Consider the following 24570-nt stretch of genomic DNA (forward strand, 5'->3'; position numbering starts at 1 on the left):
GATTCTTTAATTCTGAATATTTTGTTACAAAGATTATGATACCATTTATAAATATATTTTTAATCAAATAATATGCATTTAATAAGTGCCTACTATGTTCCAATAATAACCACCATTTATAAGCAATACTAACATTCCTGGAATCAATCTATCAATCAGTTGTCCTATCATAGCAATCATCAATTTTCTGAATTCCTGGTCCAAAACCTTCCTCTTTGATTCACTCTATAATATGTATTATATTCCCTAATTAAAATATAAGCTCCTTGAGGGTAGGTGTTGTATTTCTTTGTTTGTCTCTCTATCTCTAGTTCTTAATACACTTCCTGGAATATTTAAAACACTTAATAAATGTTTTTCTTTCACTCAAACCAGTCAACTTTCAACACAAACTTAGCATCTTATATGAGGATGTGCTATGATGATGATGTTGATATTTGTCTTTCATTCCTGAAGAAAACCATGACATCACTGAAGTGATGCCATGACAAGCACATGAGGATGTGCTATGCCACCTTGACAGAACACTAATATTTTCCAAATACTTTTGGAAATAAGTATCAAATCATTAACTTAATCAAAGTCTACAATGATGACTTTACTCCAATCTTCTTCAAGTTTATAGAAGTTTCTATTTAAAATGCAACTACTAAGAATTTATAAGTATATCTCATCATTTGTCTTTCAGATAAATTTTAAAGTCAATAACAAAACTTCCAATAATAATTAAAATAAATACTTTTCGAGCTGTCTGTAATTTTCATCTCAATCTCCTACCAGAAGTAGAAAGACAATCAAGTTTAAATGGCAATGGCAGTATCGCAAAGATAAAATGCTTTCATTCATTTTACTTTCCTTATAAACAATGACTTTGAGAAAATCTAGAGTAGTACAAATGGGCCAACACATACAGATATGAAAAGTTTTTGCAGAAGACTGCTATGGTAGTCCTCTCTGCAAATCCAAGGATCTGATAACTGATCATCAATATGAGACAAGATTATTTCTTTCCCCTAAAGTCAAAGACATCATTACTATTATCTTAATCAAATATCTCTGGGCTAGCTAGCTACCTAGACTAGACTATCTAGCACTGTACCAGAAACTTTTCACATTCTTACTCAACCCAGATTTATAATGAGCAAGGAAAGTTAAGGCTTCAATCCTAGTTTCCTCATTTTCAAAATGAAGTGGTAGGTTGTTTGATTTCTAAAGGTATGATTCAGAATCTAGAGACTACACATCAGTGCAGACTGTGAAATCACTGATGTGAAGAGTCTATCAGTCCATGAACATGCACACTCAGTCATTTCAGGTGATAATTAAATATACTTTGTAGTAGCCTGAATATCTCAGGCACACACTAAGTGTAACTATTTTTTAGATATATGTGGATATTATTTTGATTACAAGATATAAATTCTTAGTCATCACAGACCAGCAAAAACTATTATAATTTCAAGGTCTGCAAAATTTTTTGTCAAAAAAAAAGGATATTCATACTTGAAAAGATTATAAAGCAAACCTTATACCATTAAATCTAAAAATGTCTAGAAATGATTTCCTCATTTTTATTCCAAAGAATATTTCATCTACCTTTATCTAGGTTATAATTATTACATGCCTCACAAGTCTGTAACATGTCCCATCTCATTTTATTACAGCAAAACATATAGCAAAAAATATTTTGTCATCAAGAAAGAGCTAAATTATATTCAGTATACTATTATTTACGTGAGAAAGTATACTTATTGTAAAGTTCTTTCAACCTTTTTTGAAATTAGTTTAGCTATATTTTGATGACTTTCTACCTCAAGTGGTAAACTTATTTTATCTGGAATGTTACTATATATCATCAATCATGCTGTATAACTAAAATATCCAGTACTTTGATAAATTTATGAGATTGGTATAAGTACTACCTCCAAAAGTATAAATAACAACCCACTGAAACCTGCTCATTCTTCAAGATTCTTACATATGGCCCTTACACAACACCTCCACAAAGAATCTACCTAATACACTGAAAGCAGCACTCTACATCTTTACCATCCTATGTGTAAATGTTTAAGAATCAGGCTGTCAAATCCCATCTAATAGGTCTAGCTCTTTTCCAATTATACATTTCTTTGATTACTGTAAAATAATGCTACACTCTTACACTTTTTCAATGCCAGTTGGGTAACCGCCCCATTCCAAAACTTTTTTCTTCAGAGCTTGTATCCTTCAGAATTCTTGTACCCAAATTAAATAACAAAAAAAGGAGCAGACTAGATTGTATTTGGGAAATAGTTCTCTTTTCAGTCATCTCAAGCTAATTCCAAGTGTATCCCCACTTCATCCCCCAACTCCAACTACAAAACATTATCATCAAGACTATCAAGTCATGGCAAATGGTCAGAAGTTCAAACATACAGACGAATACAACCTGCAATACTTCTGAACATGAATGTGGCCCAAAATAGATAAAACATAACAAAGAAATATTTAAGAAAATAAAAATGATAGGATACCAAAAATGTTGTGTTTTTCTAAGTCAATACACAGATCCCTAGTATGAATTATGTACAGACATATATATCTCTATATTAACTTATTATTTTTCAACCCAAAATAGATCCTTTTCCTTCAGCAGCCTGGTGGTTCTCTACTCCCAGAAGATCCTCAGATATTAGTACAAGCACTCTACTGCCTTGTGGCTTCAGTTTCATTGTAGTTTAGAACTACCACACACAAGCAGTCCACCAACCTCAGTTTCCCCAGCAGTAGGGTACACAGGTGTGGAACCATTTCTGTTTAAGAAATTCCAATGGGCACAAGAAATATAGTAATATAATATCCTAAATTTGAAGTATAATTTTAACTTCTTCCTTCACGAGATGGCACTTCAAAAGGATGGCTTAAATGCTTCAATACCAGTTCAAAATACTTTACAGTACCTGAATAACCACTGCTGATTTATTTTGAATTTTTTCCAGTTTTGCTTTCCTTAACATTAACATTCTCCTCCATGCTAAGTATCTTCGCCAGTATTTTTGAATAATTACTGTTGCATTAAAAAGCTGCTTCATTTGTTTTCTGGCCAGAAATTTGATTACAGCTGCTTGAATTTTTCGAGCAGCTTTATCTTTCTCCTGAAAATAGATTATAAAAGATAACTTATAATCAGTTAACAAGCATTCATTTTAGTAACTACTATATAATAGGCACTGTGTTTCAGTTGATGAGAAAAAAAGCAGAGGCAGCAATCATGATCTCAGACAAAATTAAAGCAAAAAGACATAATTAAACGAGATAAGGTACCATAAATAATGAAATAATATACTAAATCTATTTGTACCAAATGACTAAACCAATCTGAGTATTAAAAAATTCAAATCAATTACAAAGGATCTGGAGAGGAAGATTTAATTTAATTTAAATAGAGATAATTCTTCAAATTTATTTCAAAAAAAGTGTACAGAATAATATGGTAAAAAAAGTAATAATCCAGGTACTTCATAGCTTTAGCTACACAAATTTCATCATTTTACAAGAGCACAATATTGATTAAAAGTACAAAGTGCATTACAAAATTGAGGAATGGTACCCAGTGGAATATTTATGCCTAGTAGTTTCTTAGTCACAAATATGAAGAAATGATTACTTTAAACACAACTTGAATGGCATGTGTCTCTCACAATGAGCATTAAGTCGATTATTAGAACTTTGAAAACTTCCCAAAAAATATTCAAATTCAGTTTAAATTATTTTCAATAAATCAATGAACAACAAGACTAACAATTTATCCAACATTTAGAAAATGCCAGATAAATCATGATACAAAGAGAAAATGAAAATAAGTCCTTGTCCTCATGAGTTCTGGATTATCCTGGAGGGAAACAAAACTAATACTAAATACTTAATGCTACTAAAATGAAAATTGAGCCTTGAAGGAACTGAAAGCTTCTCTGAGGTTGAATTAAGAAGCAAACCATTCCTGGCCCTTGTTTAGATAAGATACTAAATATCAAGTATAGGCACCAGCTCTTTCAGACGGAATATAGTCTATGTGAAGAAGATTCATGAAAAATAAGCTTGAAAGAGTAGGCTGATTTCAGACTGTAAAATTAGTATTTTACCCAAGAAGTAATTGGAAACCCCTAAAGATTCATCAAAGAAGAGAATCAGTTATTTTTCACAAAAATATTTAATATTGATATGCCATCCCATAAAGCAATGTCCTGTTATCTTCCAACATACCAGTCATCATATTCCATTTTTATTTAAATGTACCTGGTAGAGTTTTAGATTTGTTCTTGTTTTGTATTTTCTCCAAGATGTCTGAATAACTCGAGCAGCTCGTGATTCTTTTCGAAGATCTAAAAGCCTTGCACAAAGAAATGACAAATAGGTAATAACAACCTAAAAAGAAAACATGAGAGATGATCAAAATAGCATAAAGATTATAGAATATTAACTGTTGAAAATGTATTAGTATTGAAACTATCATTTACTTACCCTCTCATCAGGAATTGTATTCGACATGTCTGCATGATGAATCATAGCAGGTATTCCTCCAAGATCTCTCACTGCAGTGCTGATCAGATGAAAGTTTTTTTTCTCATTGTCGAGGAGCTCTTTGTATATCACTGAGCTGTTTGTTGCTACGATCCAAAAATAGGCAAATGAGAATAACAATACAAAACTGCTCGATGTAGCAATCATTGAAAAGTGTGTCAAAAAATGACTAACCCTCATCAAATGCTCCAAAACAAATATCCAGACTGCTTCCCTCAGATTCAGAAGAGGAATTTAGGGTTATTGAATCAGTTTTGGCATATTCCACTGTTTGTGTGGTGCGCTGGCATATTGCTTCAAAGGGCACATAGCAAGGATGATAGTGATGAATCAGATAACATAATACTCTTCCATCTGAGAAAGACACTGTAAAGTTTTCCACCTGATTGAAAATTTTAAAAAATATTCAGTTTACTTTCCTCAGTTACTTTTAAAAGGACCTAACAATTTCATATTTTAACTGACTATGAATGTACTTTTTAAAGCTAAAGGAAACTGTTTGAGAATGCTGGATTTCATAACAACATTGTCTCTGCAGCTCAAATACTTTAAGTACAAATTTTGAGTTTTTGTTTTAAAAATGCAAGACCTATGATTTCACCAGAGCTAAGATATCTAAAAAGAACTCTCCACTGAAATATGTAACTCATTTACAATTTAAAGTCTACATAGGACAACAGATTAAATAACTTGTTCATGATTGCAAGCATATTATATTCAAAAGGCAAGACTTCAGCTCAGGTCTTCAGCCTTGACTCCTCAACATGATCTTCTAAACTCCTCCTACTGCTTCTCCTATTCAGCTGAACTTTTTTTTAATTATTTTATCTTTTAAAAGATAAGCTTAAAAAAACAAACAAAAAAATGTGCAAAGAGGTGACTAGAAAAATTACCAAATTTCATTACGACTTTTGTCGTAGTTAAAAATGAAAACTAATTAAGAACGAGAATACTAAACATCTCATCCTCTAAAACATAAAAATGGCAGGATTTTGCTTTTTGGATAATAAACCACATGGCCCTCACACAAAATTTGTGTATGCGTATATGTGAATATATATATTATGGCTCACTAAAGAAAAGTGCCCAAATAAAGAAAAAGAGAAATTTATTTGTACACATCAATGTATAAACATGGTTCACCTAAGGAAAAAAAATCTTATTTGAGGATTAAAGTTTAAATACTGTTCTTAAACACACCTTAAACAAAAAGAAAATTAATACTTTAAAAAGAAATGACATTTTTTTAGATGACTATCAAATTAACTTACCCTGTTGCTATAAAATGCACACACAGCATTTACCCAATCCATCAGCAACTTTATATTTTCACTATGGTGTTCCAAGGAAAAACTACTCCGCCTATTTTTTTTCACACAAGTTAGGTCATTATTATATGATGATAGTGCATTAATTTTTCTTTTTAGATTTAATGAACGTTTTAAAAATACAATTTCTTCCTTTAACTGATCTAAGTTAAGCAAAATGTTCACCTGAAAAACAGAACAAAGTTATCAATAATAAAAAACAATCTGAATAATATATTATGGTAATCTATAATTTTTAGTGTCAAAATTTAAAAATTCTGATATCTAAGTCAAGAAGTTACACAAGTATGATGAAATTGCAATGTCTAAAATTGAAAAGATACATTAACCTAAGAAAACAATATCTACACAATCTTCTCTTAAAATGTGATCAAGTATAAGCAGTTACTAAAGATTGAAATGTTCCTCAAGAAAAAGATACATTATTTACATACAAAGCACAACACTTTCATCTCATTTTTACAGTTAACTAATTCCAGGAGTTTGAAGTGAAATAGTTTATAAATTCACAAGTGAAATTATACTGTACAAGTTCACTTACTTCACAGCAATATAAAAATTATTTAGCTGTAATCCTAAAATTTGAAGCATAAAAGCTTAATATTAGACTTTATGGAGACCTGAGAGTTATACAGCTATTAATGAGGAATGAGCCAAGCAGGGTTAGAAGGGGCTATAGTAAATCCATTTTATTTCAAGTTTCCATGAGAGGTTGTATCAAAGAAGTAGAAGAAATAATGTAATTAAAAGAAGATCTGAACAGAAGTTAAAATACCAAGAGAAAAGCTAGGGGCAAAAAGAAAAAAGGCAAGGAAAAAAGATAAGATGGACCACAGTTTAAATCTAGGAATGAGAGACCCCTAACCAGGGATGAGTGACCCCAAAACAGCTAACAACAAACTTGTCTGTTGTCTTGTACAATGAAAATGTTTTTTTAATCTAAAAAAGCAGGGTAGATAGCTAACTACCCAAGAAGTTAATTAAAACAGAGATTAACAATGCACAAAGTACAGAAGCAGAAAATGACCAAAAATTCACAGAAGACAACATCAAAGCAAACATAAAGATCATCACAGGACCAACAATTTAGATTCATAAAAAACATTAAGAGGTCATCTAAGACCACTCATATAAAGGAAAAACTAAAGTCATAAAAGTTAAAAGAACTGTCCATGGTCTAGCATGTACTAAGTAACAGAGTGAGAATTTTAACCAAGGAGAATTTCCAAAACCAATTTTTTTCAAAGTCCCTGGTTCCTTTGGTCTATGGACAATTTTCTAACAAAGTGGTCTACAAGTGGAATGTGTTGGACCTCATTAAAAGTAGTGAATCGGGGTGGCTAGGTGGCACAGTGGATAGAGGACTGGCCTTGGAGTCAGGAGTACCTGAGTTCAAATACAGCCTCTGACACTTAATAATTACCTAGCCATGTGGCCTTGGGCAAGCCACTTAACCCCATTGCCGTGAAAAATCTAAAAAAAAAAAAAAAAAAGTAGTGAATCAGTCATTAACATAGGTTTTTCCAATAGATTCCAGAAGACTACATGTTAATAGTGCTGAAAAAAGGATTCTTTTTCAAGTATATGTTAAATGACCACAAGGATCCCTTCCAAACTAGACTGAGTTTTTATTACTTCTACAATGCTAAATATTTGTTAAACTGAATGATGAATTTAAAAAAGTACTGTAAAATGTATTAAATCCACAGTACCTGAAAAGTAAGCGCTATTTTCCAAAGCAATGTTAGAGTTCGTTCTCTATGACTATCCACGATATCCTTAGATTGAATTGGACGTCCTGTAAATAGATAGCCAGAAAAGTTATGCATAAATTTTTCCTGAAGGAAATACAAGTCTAAAATCTTATCTAGCTATTACCTTGCTCATCATTCAATGGAACTCCATATTCTTTCAACACTTGAAGAACAATATCAACATTGTTAATCTTTTGAAGGCGACTTATTGCAGGAATCCTGAGTTTCTTTGAAAGGTTCCAGTTCTTTGTGAGAAGCTCCATGGCTCTCCTAGCAATGATGAAAATGAGGATGAACATTAAACAGTAGCTTTTTATTTGAAGGCAGGCCATGCTATAGGCTTTTAATACATATACTACTATATATGAGAGAAAGTGTGGGGAAATAATGCTGTTGTTTTTGTTGTTGTTCATCCTTTGTTCTCAAAGAGGACCAATAACATCTCAAAAATGGCATCCTGACTCGCACATGAATTAAATTTAATTGAGGCAGGGCTGCAAAAAATTCTAAAGTTGTCAGTCTCATTCTCCTCCAGTCACACATGTCCAGTGGCAAAACAAAAGTCAATATGCCTGATAATGACCTGGGATAAACATATGCTAAACATAACTTGCTGATCCCCCCCACACACCTTGAGGCTGAAAGCTTCAGATCTGAAATTCTCTGCTTTCTCAGATCCCATGTCAGAAACCCCGCTTCTCTAAGGGGGAGTCACCTGCATTGGGCCTTTCTCAAGCGTCAAAAATCTTGAATGCAAGTCCAGCCTTAGACTCTAACTTGCTGAGAAACCTCTCACAAATCACTTCTCCTTTTCCTCAGTTTCCTCAATTGTTAAACAAAAATAATACTAATATCCACTTCCATGGGTTGTCATGAGGATCAAAAGAAATAATAACTGTAAAACTTTTGGTTCAGTCTTTTCCTTTCTCTAGGGCTCTGCCTCCATTCATTACTAATAGGCATACATGCTGCTCCCACTCTAGTATAATAATTGTTTATGTATCCCTAAGGATGCAGCACAATGATTACAAACAGGAGGCATTTAATAGGAGCTGCTGAATTGGATGGATTCAGCACTCTCCTCACTGCATCTGCACTTTTTAACTATCTCCTGTTTCTTGTCTTCCTTATCAAGTCACCCTATATAAAAGAATAGCAAGTGGATAGAATACCAGGCCTAGAGTCAGGAAATTAATCTTCCTAGCTGTGACCCTGGACAAGTCACTTCACCTGTTTGCCTCAGTCTCCTCATCTGTCCAATGAGTTGGAGAAGGAAATGGAAAACCACTCAGGATCTTTGCCAAGAAAATCCCAAAAGAATTATGAAGAATTGGACACAAATGAAACTAGTGAACAACAACAACAGCAAAGCATTCTCTATGAAGTAGCTGAAATAAACTGCTGAAAGTACAGGTTTGTATATCACTTTCCAGTCAAAAATCTTTACTGGCTTCCTATTGCCTCAAGGACAAAGCATTCATCATATGGTGCCAGCCTACATTTCCAGGCTTACTTAACATTATTCACCTCTCTGTACCACATATTCTACCTTATACAGAACACATACCTTACCATACATTATACCTAACAAGGTAAAAACTTTGAAGGACATCTTTTATAACCTTAGACGAAAAGGAAGTCAAGTCAATACAGGTTGATGCTATCTGAACACTTGGTCAGTGGCAAAAGATTCTACTTAAACCTTATGGCCCTGGACTTAACCAGGCAGGAAGTGAGCTTCTTGTATATATAGTCTGCAAAGGCAAGTCAAGAACTTATACAAACCTTGAGAAACACAAGATTTAGAGAATCAGAGCTGGGAGGAACATCCTTGGTGGTCATCACATCCAAACCCCCCATTTCCAGGATTTGGAGAACACGGACTAAAGAATAAATGATTTGCCCAAGGTCAATAAGACCGAGAGAAAATAAGCATCTGGAACAGGGTTTGCAAGCAGGTCTTCATATGTCTGATTACAATTCCAACATTCTATCCATTTATACCCAAGCTATTATGTGAATTTCCACACTCATATATGTAAAGGTCTTGATAAACTATAAAGTTACAATTACATCAGATAAGTGTTTCAAAAACCAAGGACAACTGCTTCAATTTGAAAAGATGCCAGAAGCATTTAATAAGGTAACCACAAATATTTCAAATATTGAACTTGTGTAGCAAGCTAAAGTTATTAAAAAACTAAGATATATGAAGTTACTTTAATAAACAGTTGAACTAATCAGTCCTCTATCTAAGATTATTCTCAAGGTAAGCACTTTCCTTCCCTGATAAAGCAGTTGTCTGATATGGATGGAGAATTCTTTGGAAGATAACATCCAGGTATTGTCCATACCTTTTAGGAGGTAATTCTTTATCATTAAAGCACACATGACTCTTAACTTTTGAATGATTCCAAAATGGAAGTTAAACCATGGAATGTTAAGACAAAAGTTGGAGACAAATTAAAAAAGAAAGTTGTACTATAATGAAATGGTAGTTTCTACCATAATTTTTTCCTTGATTACCCCCAAATTTCTAGTCTGTGATAAGAACCAGAACTTACACAAGACGAATTCCACATTTTAAGTCTACAGCAAGATTTGTTACAGCAAAGTTAAATTCATCAAGTGGTGTTTGCATATGGCTCACAGGTAATCCCAAAAAGCCAAGGTGGCGGGAAAGGTCTCCTTCACCACTAAGGAAGTCTCGTGAAAAAGCCAGAAGAATTTCTTTACTAGCCTGAGGAGACAAAAAATAAATTATTTATATCTATCATTTAAATATTTTTTATAGAATTATAATTGAGTTAAAAATTACTGAAAATACACTGAAAGGAAAATATAAGCAAACTTTGAAAAGAAGGTTAGCTATCTCATTTAAATTTTAAATCATTTCCTACACAGTTTAAATCAATATTTCATTCAGCAGAAATAATATCATATTTCTTTTAATTCACTTGAAATAAACAGTTTAACAAAAACTAAGTCCATTCCCAAAGGAGAGAAAATAAGACAAGGTCTATTTTGTACAAAAATATTTACAGGGGCCAGCTAGGGGGCATGGTGGATAGAGCACCAGCCCTGGGGTCAGGAGTACCTGAGCTCAAATCTGGCCTCAGACACTTAATAACTACCTTGGGCCTTGGGCAAACTACTTAACCCCACTTCCTAAAAAGAAAATAACGCATAGTCATACGTTAAAATAATTTTCCCACTGACAATTCTCTAGAATTAAATGTCAGCATCAAGCAGTATAGGCAATTAGTAGAAATCTGTTGATTTAGATCTCAAACCAATATTGATTTATATCTAATAATTAAGAACAAAAAGGACTGAAATGATAAATAAATAAAATCATACCTTGAATTCTGCATCTTTACAAAAGAGACAAGGATCATGGTCAATAAGTCTAGATAGTTTAGCATGATCAAGAAAACAGACCAGTAGTAATAACTTTTTCAAAGTGAACCTAGATAAAGCTTCTTCATGTCCTTAAAAAGAAACAAAAAATAACAAATTTTTGCAGTTTGCAAAAGCAAGTATGTAAGAACTTAATGTTTTTTAATTGAATTCAGATAACTTTGATATAGCATCTTAAATATAAAAAAATTACCATCCCCATAAAGGTGAGGTACAGAAGGATGTCTGTATTCAGCTGCTATATCTGGGTTCCAAAGCAGACGATTCAAAATAAATATGGCCAAACCCGCAACATCACTGTTATTTTCCAAAGAGATCAGTTCTCCATAAACAGTCTGAAATAAAGTTTTATTAGTTCTTTTTAGCTTACTACTACCCCTGCATACCAAGTACAAATACTACCTAATCTATAGCCAATTTTTAGTATAATCCCATTTTATCCAAAGACTTCAAATTTTCATAATGTATGTATTCCTCCTATCTCCATTCTCCTCTTCAAAAAAAAAAATCTGAGTTATAAACCCTATAGTATATATATTTAGATAGGATATCAGATTTTTGCCACAGGATAATCAAACCACAGAATAAAACTTCTGGCTGGGCAAAATATACATTTCTAAAGTATGAAATATGAAGTATTTTTTTTAAAAAATAACTTCCTTTTTTAACAAAAGGAAAGATCTTTTCAATAAGATATGAACCTCATATTCTACAAAATAAAACTGACTCTTTGTGACCAAGGTATACAATAATTTATATCCTCCAATTGAATATTTTATTAAAGTTTCTGATCTATTTAATAATGGATATAAATAAAATACAAAATTAAAAACAAAAATTTCCCCCCAAATAAAATAACATACCTCCAAACCTATACGTAGCCACAATGGATTATATGATAACAGCCAGTTGAGGATTTTCTGTCGTTCCCCTGAAATATTGTGAAAAAACAAATAAGCTCACAAATCACCAAGATGACCACTAGCATCACAGTTTAATTCATGAAATTAACAATGACTGGGCTAAGTGGAGGTCTCTCAGTCTGAAGAAAAGAACTATCAGTCCCTTCAAAATAGGTCAAGGGCAGGGGGGGGGGGCGAGTTTCTAAGGACCCCCCCCACACACTGAGAGCAGATGTCAGGTATCATCAGTGCAGCTATCATAACCACAAAAATCCCCATGCTATTGCAAGGCTTGAACCCATCATTCGAGAGGTCAACAGAAGTCAGGAAGGTTGTGGTTTTTGCCTATAAAGTTTGGCTGTTATTGCTTGTCAGGCGGCCTCCACCCTTGGGTGTCCCCTTTGCACCCTGGGAGGACCACCCACTTCTCGTAAGATTCTAATAAATAACATTCTGCTCTGAACTTTGAGAAGCCTCTGAGTAGTCGATTTGAGTAGGGGTCTTCAGCATCCATTACAACAACATTTTTTAGTGAATTAAAGAACATGTTTACATCTTATCTATTATAAAATACCTGCAAAGTTTAGCACTTAGAAAAAATACAAAGATTTAGCATGTTTAACTATGAAGTGAAAGTATAATATTAATAAATATCAAATCAATCAGCAGTCATCTTACCCACATCTTTCCAGAGATGTTTATCCTTCCGAACAAGTAATCGTCTAGTTTCAATCTCAGCTTCTAGTTTTTTAATAGCTTTAACCATTTTTTCTGATGTAAATAAATGACAAGCCTTCCGGCGTAATCTATTCAATCTACAACGAGCAGTGTATGCTCTGAAAGACATTTCATCTTTTGTGGGTGCTCTTGGAACGCTTACTTTATAATGACTCTCTCCCAAAAGAAGAGAAAAAGCATTTACTGTCAAAAGAGAAAGGAAATATGTAATTGGTTGGCTTATCATATATAACAGTTATATGAAATTTAATTTTTACTCTTTAAGTAAACTAAAATAGTTTTTAAAATAAATAAATCAACTTTCAGATGTAAATAGTAGTAGTAAACAGTAATTCACAAATAAAGATCAACATTCTACAAACAGCAGCAGCATACAATTTCAATGGTTTCATTAGAAAGGGTACAAAGTTAGGAAAACAAAAATTAATATAGCTAGAACTATTATTAGAATGTGATATTTACTCAAACCGGAAGACAATTTCAATTTTAAATTCTGTTGCTATCTACAAGCACTTAAAAACCTTTACTAAAGCAGAACAAAACAATTTCATCTCAGAACCCTGAGCGATGGTCAATATATCTTTGCTTGAACATTTTCAGCATCAGTGAACTCATCTTTTCAGGAAACTTCATTTCATTATTATCAAGCTCCAATTAATAGTTTTTGTTTTTATATCATCTCAATTTCCTAAGTCTTCTAGCAAATAATTCTTAAAAAAATACAGGTCAGTAAAATCAATCAACAAATCAATAATATTTAATAAGCAATATCCTACCTCAAAGAGAAGGGATATCAGCTCTAATGATTAAAATGCTATTTTCATGCTTTGTCAAAATTTGCCTTCCTATGTTATGTTCATTAGTACTAGATCTTGCCTTTACAGCAATATAGAATTAAGTATACAATGTCTTATTCAAACGAAAGTTCTTCAAATATTTGAAGATAACTATTAAACACTTCCTCCTTTCAAGTTTAAACACTTTAAATTACCCTAAATCATTCTACATATGGCATGATTTTCAAAATCCCCCTTGTTTAGGCTGCAGCAAAATATGGACTAAGGTGTCAATGTTAAATGATATATTTAAAAGCATACAACTAGTGTCAAAGGCAAAATTCAAACCCATATCACTTCTCATTCCAAAACTAAAACTCTTTGCAATAACACTATAAGCTCCCTAACATGACAAATATAATTTGACAGGGAGAATTATTATCTACTTCAACCTAGATACTACTATACTTCTATTAAGACTACTGAGAGTTAGTATGATTTCATGAATAGAAGGCTGACTTTGATGTCAGGAATAAGTGAGTTCAAGTACAATCTCCAACACATACTGGCTGTAATATTGTGTGATGGTCAACTATGATCATCATCAAAACTGTAATTAAAAACAATTCTAAAAGATCTGTGTTGGAAAACACCACCCACAGAAAGGAATCTGCATGCAGATGAAAGCATACAATTTTAACTTTTTTAAACCCCCCCCCTAATGTTTTTTCCCTTTTTATTTTCTTTTTTCACAGTGAGAGTAATATGGAAAAGATTTATAACATGATTTTATATGTATAATTTGTATCAGATTATTTGCTATCCTAGGGGTGGGAGGTAGAAAACTTCACATAAACAAATGCTGAAAATTACCTTTACATATAACTGGGGGAAAATAAATAAACAAATAAACAAAAAACAAAAAAACAAAAGTACTGGTTGTGACCTTGACTCTCAGATTTTAACCTTAACTCTAACTGATCAGGGTCCCAGGTAACTTTCTAAGAGTTGAAGTTGCAGATCTGCATTGGTAGAAGTCTCTCATTTGGAGCCCCGCTATACCAACAAACTCAAAGATCTTCAAAACAAAGAAATATTAAAAGAGGAGGGGGTAGAAGGAGAGATGGGAAAGGAGAAGAGAAGAAAAGGGGTAAGAGGAAGAAGAAAAGAGAATATGTAGGGAAAGGGGGAGATAAGAAAAAGATGACAGAAGATTTAGTTTATTTGAAGTCATACTTCAACTTTCTGGCAAAGCAGAATTATAACACCACAAAAGAAACACAAAATATGTAAATTCAGAGCATCTTCATCTCAAATGTGTTGGACTGATCAGCCACAGTCAAATAAACTATACCTTGACCTCAATTTTGTGCTGTCACTGGTTCATTGAGTTAAGACAAAAAACAAGTTCCTCCTAATGTATTCCAAGAATATGCTAAAATTCAGCCTTCTAAATGAAGCCTTTCCTAGTCTCCCTTAATCCTGGTGTTTTCCCTCTAAGGTCCATTCCAATTCTTCCTGCATATTATCTTCTTTGAACATAGTTATTTGCTTGATGTCTCCTTCATTAGAACGTAAGTTCTCTGTAAGCAGAAACTATTTTGAATTTATATATATAGTTCTACATATCTAGGTCATCTGAGTACTTTGGTCCTGATACATTTAGTCAACTAAAATTCATTTTTGTTGTACTTGCGTCATAATTTGTTATATAAATTTCTCTATTAAAAAATAAATTATAATGAAATTTTAAAAAATATAATGGAAATTACATATTCATATTAAAATTACTAATTCTTAGAGAAGATACATTTAAACACAGAGACATATATGATATTATTTTACCTTGGGAAGCTTTTGCTTTTACAGTTAAGTCATCAGGAGTTAGAATGAAATTTAACCACCATGTGAAGCTTTGTTCCTGCTTTTCCTTCCAGCGCTCATCATAAAACATGTTTCTGGCAGCAAAAGGCAGGGGATGCCTAGGAATAGCTAAAAAATAAGTCTTTATTTCATAAAATGAACATTTTGTTCAAAAAACATATACAAAAGAAAGCAATGAGACATAAAACATTATATTAAGGAACAAAAGTAACTGTCAATGGGATTATCCGACTCACTGAAAACAGTAAAAAGCAATGTCAAAAAAAATTGTAGCTGTTAAGAACAAAGTTTTTTGTTTGTATTTAAACTAGACTTATGATTTCATCCATGTATACAGCTTCAAAAAATAATTTTCTTTACTAATAGCAATCAATAACTTTTCTGCACCTAGGAACTTTAGAGTTGTCTAGAAAAGGAAGAAGGGAAAGTAACCTGTCTTGGATCACACCAGCATTATGAGGTGGGACCTGAGTCCACCAGGACTTGGGACTTTTGAGACTACTACTTTATACTTTATACACTTATCTTATAGCAATATAGTCTTTGTAAAATGAAAAAAGTAGGAGCAATGCTTTTCAGTTAGACTGCCAGATTTCACAATTTAGGGTAATTTTCTTCATAAATTATTAGTAGTCTACAGAAAACAATAATCTTAATGGGAATTTTACTATGCACCTACTCTTTTGATGACTTAAAATAAAAAGTGGAAACCTATCTCAATACTGAATTTGATTTATCATTATGAATATAAGAAACTTTCTTATAAAAATGAATATTTTCTATAACTCCTTACAAATAATTAGATACCACATGGTTTAGAGGTCTGATGCTGGAGACAAAAAAACCAACATTCAAATGCATACTAGCTATGTAGGCATAGGCAAGTTACTTAACTTTTCAATTTCTCAGGAAACAAGATCTAAATTATAGATAATTACTAAATGAGCACAGTGGATAAGAGTCAGGAAAGACTCATCTTCCTAAGTTCAAATTTGACCTCAGTTATTCACCAGCTATGTGACCCCAGGCAAGTCACTTAACCCTGATTGCCTCAGTTTCCTCATTTTTAAAATGAGCTGGAAGAAGGAAATGGCAAAACCACTTCAAATATCTTTGCCAAGAATTACTCAAATGAGGTCATGAAGAATCAAACATGACTGAAAAACAAGACTGAACCACAACAATAGATGGAAGTGTCTATTACCCTAACTACTTCTAATTCCTCTGAATTATTTAACTGAAATAACTCTCTAAAGTCATCAATGATGACTTAATTGCTAAATGGTCTTTTATCTATCCTTCTTTAGTTCTCTGAAGTCTTTGATACTAATAATTACTCCTGAACATTTTCTCTTCTTCTAGAAATTCATGACATCTGGTTCTCCTACCTTTCTGACCACTACTTCTTAATATCTTACAACTCCACTAACTAGGGGTATTCCCCAAGGCTCTGTCCTAGGATCTTTTTTCTTTTCCTTCGACATTATATCACTTGGTGATTTCTTCAACCTCTATTATCAAACAATAGTGATAAGTTTAACACTGTGCAAGCAACAGGACAGGCAATGAATTAACAAATACTCCCTTTCTTTGGGCTCAATCATGTCTATCCAATTAATTCTCAGATCTGTTTATTCAGTCCCAGCCTTGCTCCTGACCTCCAATCTGGCATTCCCAGCTGTCCCCTAGACAATTTAAACTACACATACCACAGAAATCTCAAATTAACATGGCCAAAATCAAAGTCATTATCTTTCCTCTCAAATTCACCCCTTTTCCCACTTTTCTCTTACAGTTGAACTATCATTCTCCCACAGCCTCAGAATCCCAGACTTGGAAGTGATCATTCACATTCAACCCATGTATCCAATCTGTGGCCAGGTTTTATTATTTTCATTTTCACAATATCTTGTAGTGTACAATCCAGTAATACTAATCCCCAAGATTTCCCCACTTTGGACCTTTTCACTTGTCCTTCCTACTCTCACTCATGAATACTCATTGACTGACATCTGAATTTTCTTACATGGGTAAAATAACAGGTCTAAACTTCCATACCTCCCCCAAAAGATTTCAATGAAATTTACCTGTCTTTAATGGTTTTATGAAAGTCAAATGGGACTGTGCCACAGCAACAACAGGTTTATTTACTTTGTTAATGACAAAGCCAGAAGTACCATATGCCAATGAATCTGAAACATATTATTTAAAATCAAAGTTAATGTTATAATCAAAAAATAAATCTCAAAATTGTTGATTAGTAAGGAATAAAAGACAAAAATAATTTAAAGACATGCAAACCTCTACAAAGTACATGCAGTAAAATATATAATTCCCTATACCTATTGGTTCAATTTATCATTTGCAGATTCAGACTACAATTACTAAATGGTAATAATACTGCTAAGGACTACTAGCAATAATATCCCAAAAATACACAAATCTCGAATACAACAAAGAATACAACAAACATCTATTGAACACCTCTGGTGTATTAGGCTTCGAAGACACAAAGATGAAAATGAATGGTACCTGCTCTTAAGTTTACTTTTTTGCTAAGGACAAACACCACAAAATTTTAGAAGCACAGATTCTGATGCTGATGGAACTTTCTGAGGTCATCTAGTCCAACCTCTTTATTTTAAACATATACATCTAAACATATATACAAAATTACACAAAGTAAATGTAAAGTAATTTCTGAGAATGGAAGAACTCTTAACAACTGGGAGACCATTAAATGCCTTTCATAGAAGAAAGCACCTAAGTCATACTTTGAAAAGGAAGCTAGAGATCCTATAAGGCAAAAGTGAGGCAAGAGAACTTTTCAGGCACAAGCAGACTCTATATAAAAGCACAAAAGTGGGAGATGCAGAAAAAATAAGTAGGTCAATTTAGCTGGAACATACAGTGCCAGCGGCGGTGTGATTAGCCTGGAAAGTCAGGTTTAAATAATAGAAAGAATAATTAGTATTTCGTACTTGAGGCAATAGGGATCCATTGAAGCTTCTTGAGCAGTACTGATATGATCAGAACTGCACATTCATTTTGCCACTCTGGGGAAAATGGATTGTCCAGAGATTAGAAGCAGCAAGATCCATTAGGAGGGTTTGCCATAAACCAGGTGATCAGTAATTGAGAACTGAACAAGGGAACACAGACAAGATATGGTGGAAGTACAATTAGCAATGAAGAATAGTGCAAAGTGCTTGCTCCTGAGTCTGGGGACCTGCATTTAAATCCTAATTCCTGAAGGACGTCAGTCAAGTCACTTAGTCTCTCATTTTTTCTTCATTTGTAAAATGAGATGGTTCAATTAGATTGGTTCTAAGGCTCCTTTTAGCTGATGCATAATAAAGATTTATGAAACAATGTTGAAGTAAAAAAATTCTAGCTCAACAATATTTAGGTAGTTTAGCTTTATTCGGTGAAAGAGAAAATGTATTAATAGGCTCACAGTTTATCAAAAAAAATTAAGTTAGTAAGATCTGACAAAGAACAAATGGCTCCATTAAATATATATGGGGGAAAAAAACAGGTAGAATATAGAGACCAATAGTAAATTTTTCTAAACTAAAATCAAAATCCAAAGGAATTTTCCTTGGCAAAGTTTTTCAAAAATTATGCTTTCAATTTCACTAAATTAAGCTCACCAGTTTTCTTTTTCCAGTTTTGTTTTTCTCTGACATTAGCATGTTTTGAGGCTGGGGATCTTACAATTGCTTTTTTGGTTTTCACAACAGTCAAAGTCCTGGATTTTGTACAAGAATAATGAATTCTTTTGGTTTCTCTCACTTCCATATGTTCATTAGTTGAGTCCAATGCATTTATCTCTCCAAAGTTTTCTTCACTTTTTCTTTTATGACCAACAAAAGCATTTCCAAAAGAAAATGAATTTACTTTATCATCTTTACAACTCTTTGATTCATTTACAACTGGGTGTATGTTTGGAAGGTAAGCACGAAATATTTCTGTATTTTCACAATCAGTTATTGCACTAGTAAGACACCGTTTAGACTTTGGGTTGATTGTTCCAGTTGTCTTTCTTTCAGAACATTGTGGCTTATTTTTAGTAACAGTAGTTGAAAGTATTGGGCGTCTCTTATGTGGTTCCTTGACATTACAGGATGGATTTTTCTGTACAGCAGGAGCCTCATGATGATTCTCATTTGAAGGGCTAGAGTAATTTAATTTAATTTCTACTAGTCTGCTTTCTTTGAGGATACCATTTGGAAAGATCTGATCCTCAGGCCTAAACTTCCAATTAAGGGACGTCTTTGAAATTGGAGCATTTGGTAAAGGTAACTGTGAAAATTTAGTTGTTTCCTGGGATTCCTGTATATTATTTTTTACAAATTGATCTGGTGAGAGAATAGGATCAACTGATACTAGTTCTAGATCTTCATTTAGTTCATAACTATCATTTACAAAGGAATCTGGACTTAAAATTGTCCTCTGAAAAAATGGTTTGTGTATGTCATGTGTTCTTTGTGACTCAAATGTATATGTGTGGATATCTTTTGAATCCTCTTTCATGAACTGTTCTGGTGAAAGAATTGCTATAGATTTTAGATCTTTCTTAGCCAAACAGTTATCACTTACAAAAGAATCTGGACTTATAAAAGATTTTTGGCGTGGCATGTGCAAAGTTGAAGAATGATCTGGAGTAAAAACAGGTAGCTTTATATTACTGAAGTCCAGGTAATCCTTAACAACATTTTCTTGTACTGATTTAGTTATGGTATTATGTGTATTTTTACTAATTACATCTTCATTCAAATGAAATTCTTTCAAAAGGTTAGTATCCTGTCCTTCATTCAATAATTTGCTGTTTACTGGTGTATGAAGAAGGGTATAGGTGGTAGATCGACAAATAGGAAGTGGAGTACCAAACTCATTGGAACTTTTTTCTAATTTGGGACTAACAGGTGATAAAGGAAATTTATTCTCTTCTGTATTTCCCAAGAAGGAACAGTCTTCTGATACAACCAAATTTTCACAGGCTTGTAATGGGCTTCTTAATTTGCCATTCTTCTGAGAAACATTAAAGACATCACTAATATTTTTATTATTTGAACGCCTTTTTGAAAGTCTTGAAGATGAAATATCCTTCTTTTTAAGAGTATTCCAAAGACTCCTCTGAAAAGAAAGAAAAATATTAGTTAGTAGATAGTTAAAAAGCCCTTAATAAAATCATATCATTAAATAAAGATATTAGGACATGTAGGAGATTTTAAAGATAGACTAGATAATCCTTAAGGTAAAAAGACATTAATTTATGTGTGTTTACTGGATCAAGAAGGGGGATAGCAAGGAAATGAGTTATACATAATTATAAACAAAACATATAAAACTATATAAAAGAGATATTTTGTATATTTGTGCATATAATTAATTTTTAGTAATTCTGTGCTAATTATTATAAGTTGAGAACAAAATTAACATTATTTTAATAGCATAAAATACAATTACCTTTTTCTTTTTTGGCTGTTCTGCATTTCCCAATAATATTGCTTGATGTTTCAGAATGTCATTCACAAGAAAGGTTACCATCTCTCGAACTCTGCCTTCTTTCAATGGTGTCCAAGTTACAGAAACAGAAATTCTTTCTTTAGACTACAAAAAAGGTAACAAAGAACACTATTTTACCTAAACAGAATTTCAAAATTAAATACATTGATTTCTTTCCTTCTCAATCTTGCCTTTTCTGTAAAGTAATGAAAGAAACTGCAATTTCTTTCACTGCTGCTGATTTTCAAATAGAGATAAAGGAAAAATACTGTTAACAAATACTAATGACAGGGCGGAGCCAAGATGGCTACAAGAGTGGAGGGTGTCCTAGGAGCTCTCTCATAAATCTTTGAAACTAAGGACTTTAACTAAACTTTCGAGAGACAGAGCCCACAGAGGGACCCAATGAGGCAGTGCTCCTACTCAAGGTAACCTGGAAAAGAGCAGAAAGGCTCTGCTCCCCGGGGTCAGAGGGGCGGCCAGCAAGAGGGGCAGCGCCAGAGTGAAACAACTTCAGCCTCCTGGAGGCAGCCCCAGGGCGCTGGGAACTGTGGCTCACAGCAGCGGGGGAGTCTCCTGACCTGCGCCCTGGGGAGCACGGGGCACAAAGTGGGGGACCAGCGGGGGACCTCTGCCAGAGCAAGCACATGGAGGCCAGCCGTCAGGGCACACAGGGAGCAACTTGGTCTTACTGCAGCCCAGAGCCTAAAACAGAAGCAGGAGGAGCCTGTAAGCAGGAGCCCCCAGGACATGAGTCCATTGAACTGAGGGAGGGGAGTGAAGAGAGAGAGAGAGACTGCAGAGCTCTGTCCTCTGCCCCTGGAACAGGATTCTGGGGCTCTGACCACATTCAGATCCTGATCGCAGTCTAGGCCCACCCCACCTCAACCCCGTGGCAGAGGGGGGCGCATATGGTCATTCACAGACCAGGAGGGAGGACAGAGCCTCACACACTGAGACCCTTGTGGGAGTGTCCCAAAAGCTCAGGAAGCACCCCAATACTGGAACAGGCAGGGAAAAATGAGCAAGCAGAGAAATAAGAGGAACACCATTGAGAAATATTTTGCAAATGAGCCCAAGAAGGATCAAAATACTGGGTATTAAGATGAGGAAGCACAAGCTCCTGCATCTAAAGACTCCAAGAAAAACAGAAATTGGGCTCAGGCTATAACAGAGATTAAAAAAGACTGAAAATCAAATGAGGGAGTTAGAAGAAAAACTGGGAAAAGAAATGAGAGAGATGCAGGAAAAACATGACAATGAAGTCAGCAGCCTAGTCAAGGAAATCCAAAAAAATGCTGAAGAAAATAGCATGCTAAAAACCAGCTTAGGTCAAATGGATAAAACAGTTCAAAAAGTTATGGAGGAGAAGAATGAATGCTTTAAAAATCAGAATGGGCTAAATGGAAAAAGATATAAGAAAACTCTCTGAGGAGAACAAATCCTTCAGACAAAGAATTCAGGGAGATTGATGAATTTACCAGAAATCAGGAATCAATACTTCAAAACCAAAAAAATGAAAAATTAGAAGAAAATGTGAAATATCTCATTGAAAAAACAACTGATATGGAAAACAGACTTAAGAAAGATAATTTAAAAATTATTGGAATACCTGAAAGTCATGATCAGGAAAAGAACCTTGACATCATTTTCAAAGAAGTACTACAGGAAAATTGCCCTGATATCCTAGAAGCAGAGGGCAAAATAGAAATGGAGAGAATCCACCGATCCCCCCCAAGAAAGAGATCCCAAAAAACCAACCCCTAGGAATATTATAGCCAAGTTCCAGAACTCCCAAGTCAAAGAAAAAATATTACAAGCAGCCAGAAGGACACAGTTCAAATATCGTGGAGCTGCAGTCAGGATCACACAGGACTTAGCAGCAACTACATTGGAAGCTTGTAGGGCTTGGAATACAATATACCGGAAGGCAAAAGAGCTTAGAATGCAGCCAAGAATGAACTACCCAGCAAGGCTGAATGTCCTCTTCCAGGGAAAAAGATGGACTTTCAATGAACCAGGGGAATTTCCAATGTTCCTTTTGGAATGGCCAGAGCTGAACATAAGGTTTGATCTTCAGATACAGGACTCAGGTGAAGCATGGAGATTGGAGAAGAGGGGGGGAAATATGAGGGACTTAATGAGGATGAACTGCATGTATTCTTGTATAGAAAAATGACACTGATAATACTCATAAGAACCTTCTCAGTTAACAGAGCGGGTAGAGGGAGCTTTTATAGTTGAAGCACAGGAGAAAGCTGAATTCAAAGATAAAATATGGTGTAAAAATGGAGTCAATAGAAAAAAAGGGAAATGTAATGGGAGAAAGAAAAAGGAGAGAGGGAATAGGCCAAGATATTTCATATAATAAGATTTTTCTTTATTATAATGAGATATTGCAATGATATGGAAGGGGGGAAGGCAAGGGGGAACAAGGGAATCTTCACTCTTATCAGAGGTGGCTAGGAGAGGAAACAGCATATATACTCAATGGGGTATAGGCATCTGGAGTAAGAAGGGGGGGGGAAGACAGGGGGGAAGGGGTGGTGTGAATAAAGATGTGAATAAAGGAGGAGAGGATGGACCATGGGGGGAGAGCGGTCAGATATAATACAATTTCTTTTTTACTTCTTGCAAGGGCCTGGGATTGGATGGCCTGTCTGGGACCACAGGGCCAGGTGGATTCTGGGCCTAAGGGGTGGTATGGGGGCTCTGGGCTTCTTTGCCCCAGGACCAGGGATCTGTCTGCTGAGCCACTCCCTACAGCAGAGTCAGAGTGAAAGGAGAGAGAAAATATAGTACATGGTAGTGGAGAAATAAGAAAGGAGGGAGTTGCGATCAGCAATGGCAATGCTGGAAAAATATGGAAGTAACTTTTGCCATGGACTTATCATAAAGAGTGTGATCTGGGGCGGCTAGGTGGCACAGTGGATAAAGCACCAGCCCTGGAGTCAGGAGTACCTGGGTTCAAATCTGGTCTCAGACACTTAATAATTACCTAGCTGTGTGGCCTTGGGCAAGCCACTTAACCCCATTTGCCTTACAAAAACCTTTAAAAAAAAAAAAAAGAAGAAGAAGAATGTGATCCACCCAGGACAGAGTTGTTGGTGTTGGAACAAAGACTCAAGCACATCTTTTATTATTATTATTTGGGGGGGGGGGTGCAGGGCAAATGGGGCTGTATGGCCTGTCTGGAGTCGCATAGCAGGGTGATCCTTGGGTGTCTGAGGCCGGATTTGGACCCAGGTGCTCCTGGCTCAAGGGCCAATGCTCTGTCCACCACCCAGCCACCCCTACTATTATTACTATTTTATTTTATTTTGGGTCTTACACCTTACAAGGTACAGGTATTTCACCTATGGGTGAAGGAGGAATTAGTCTTCAATGTCAGGTAATTTATGGTCTTCAGAAACTATCCCCTCCCTCTTGGATGTTCACAGGCTCTCATAGTTTGAGTTACAATCTAAGAGGTCCATCCACCCATTCCATGGCATGCCGCAATTTGATCCCCCCCATCATGATGCATGATATGCTAAAGAACCCCAATAGTCACAGGGGGTGTGTGTGGGTTAATATTCAATTACCTAACTGCACAAACTCAGCAGCATTAGGTCACTCTTGACCAGTTGAGAATCTTTGGGGTTTGGTATGCCTGGAATGGGATTAGGAACTCTTCCAGTCTTGTGATTGGCTGGGC

The 24570-nt window shown here is 34.6% G+C and overlaps 1 protein-coding gene across 1 annotated transcript in view; it reads right to left on the bottom strand.

Annotated features, from left to right (window-relative positions):
- Window positions 1-24570, bottom strand: part of ASPM (assembly factor for spindle microtubules) — a 51284-nt gene that overhangs the window by 20110 nt on the left and 6604 nt on the right. The window contains exons 2-17 of the mRNA XM_074220893.1: window positions 20835-20978; window positions 19016-20501; window positions 17450-17554; window positions 15324-15470; window positions 12643-12885; window positions 11926-11993; window positions 11256-11397; window positions 11003-11133; window positions 10207-10382; window positions 7767-7912; window positions 7601-7686; window positions 5832-6053; window positions 4735-4942; window positions 4501-4646; window positions 4276-4404; window positions 2940-3134 (exon numbers count right to left, since the gene is read on the bottom strand). Coding sequence (XP_074076994.1) covers window positions 2940-3134; window positions 4276-4404; window positions 4501-4646; window positions 4735-4942; window positions 5832-6053; window positions 7601-7686; window positions 7767-7912; window positions 10207-10382; window positions 11003-11133; window positions 11256-11397; window positions 11926-11993; window positions 12643-12885; window positions 15324-15470; window positions 17450-17554; window positions 19016-20501; window positions 20835-20978 — 3774 coding nt within the window. The remainder of the gene's footprint in view (window positions 1-2939; window positions 3135-4275; window positions 4405-4500; window positions 4647-4734; window positions 4943-5831; window positions 6054-7600; window positions 7687-7766; window positions 7913-10206; window positions 10383-11002; window positions 11134-11255; window positions 11398-11925; window positions 11994-12642; window positions 12886-15323; window positions 15471-17449; window positions 17555-19015; window positions 20502-20834; window positions 20979-24570) is intronic.

The sequence above is a fragment of the Macrotis lagotis genome, chromosome 2 (genome assembly GCF_037893015.1).
Source record: "Macrotis lagotis isolate mMagLag1 chromosome 2, bilby.v1.9.chrom.fasta, whole genome shotgun sequence".
In the NCBI taxonomy this organism is placed as follows: Eukaryota; Metazoa; Chordata; class Mammalia; order Peramelemorphia; family Peramelidae; genus Macrotis; species Macrotis lagotis.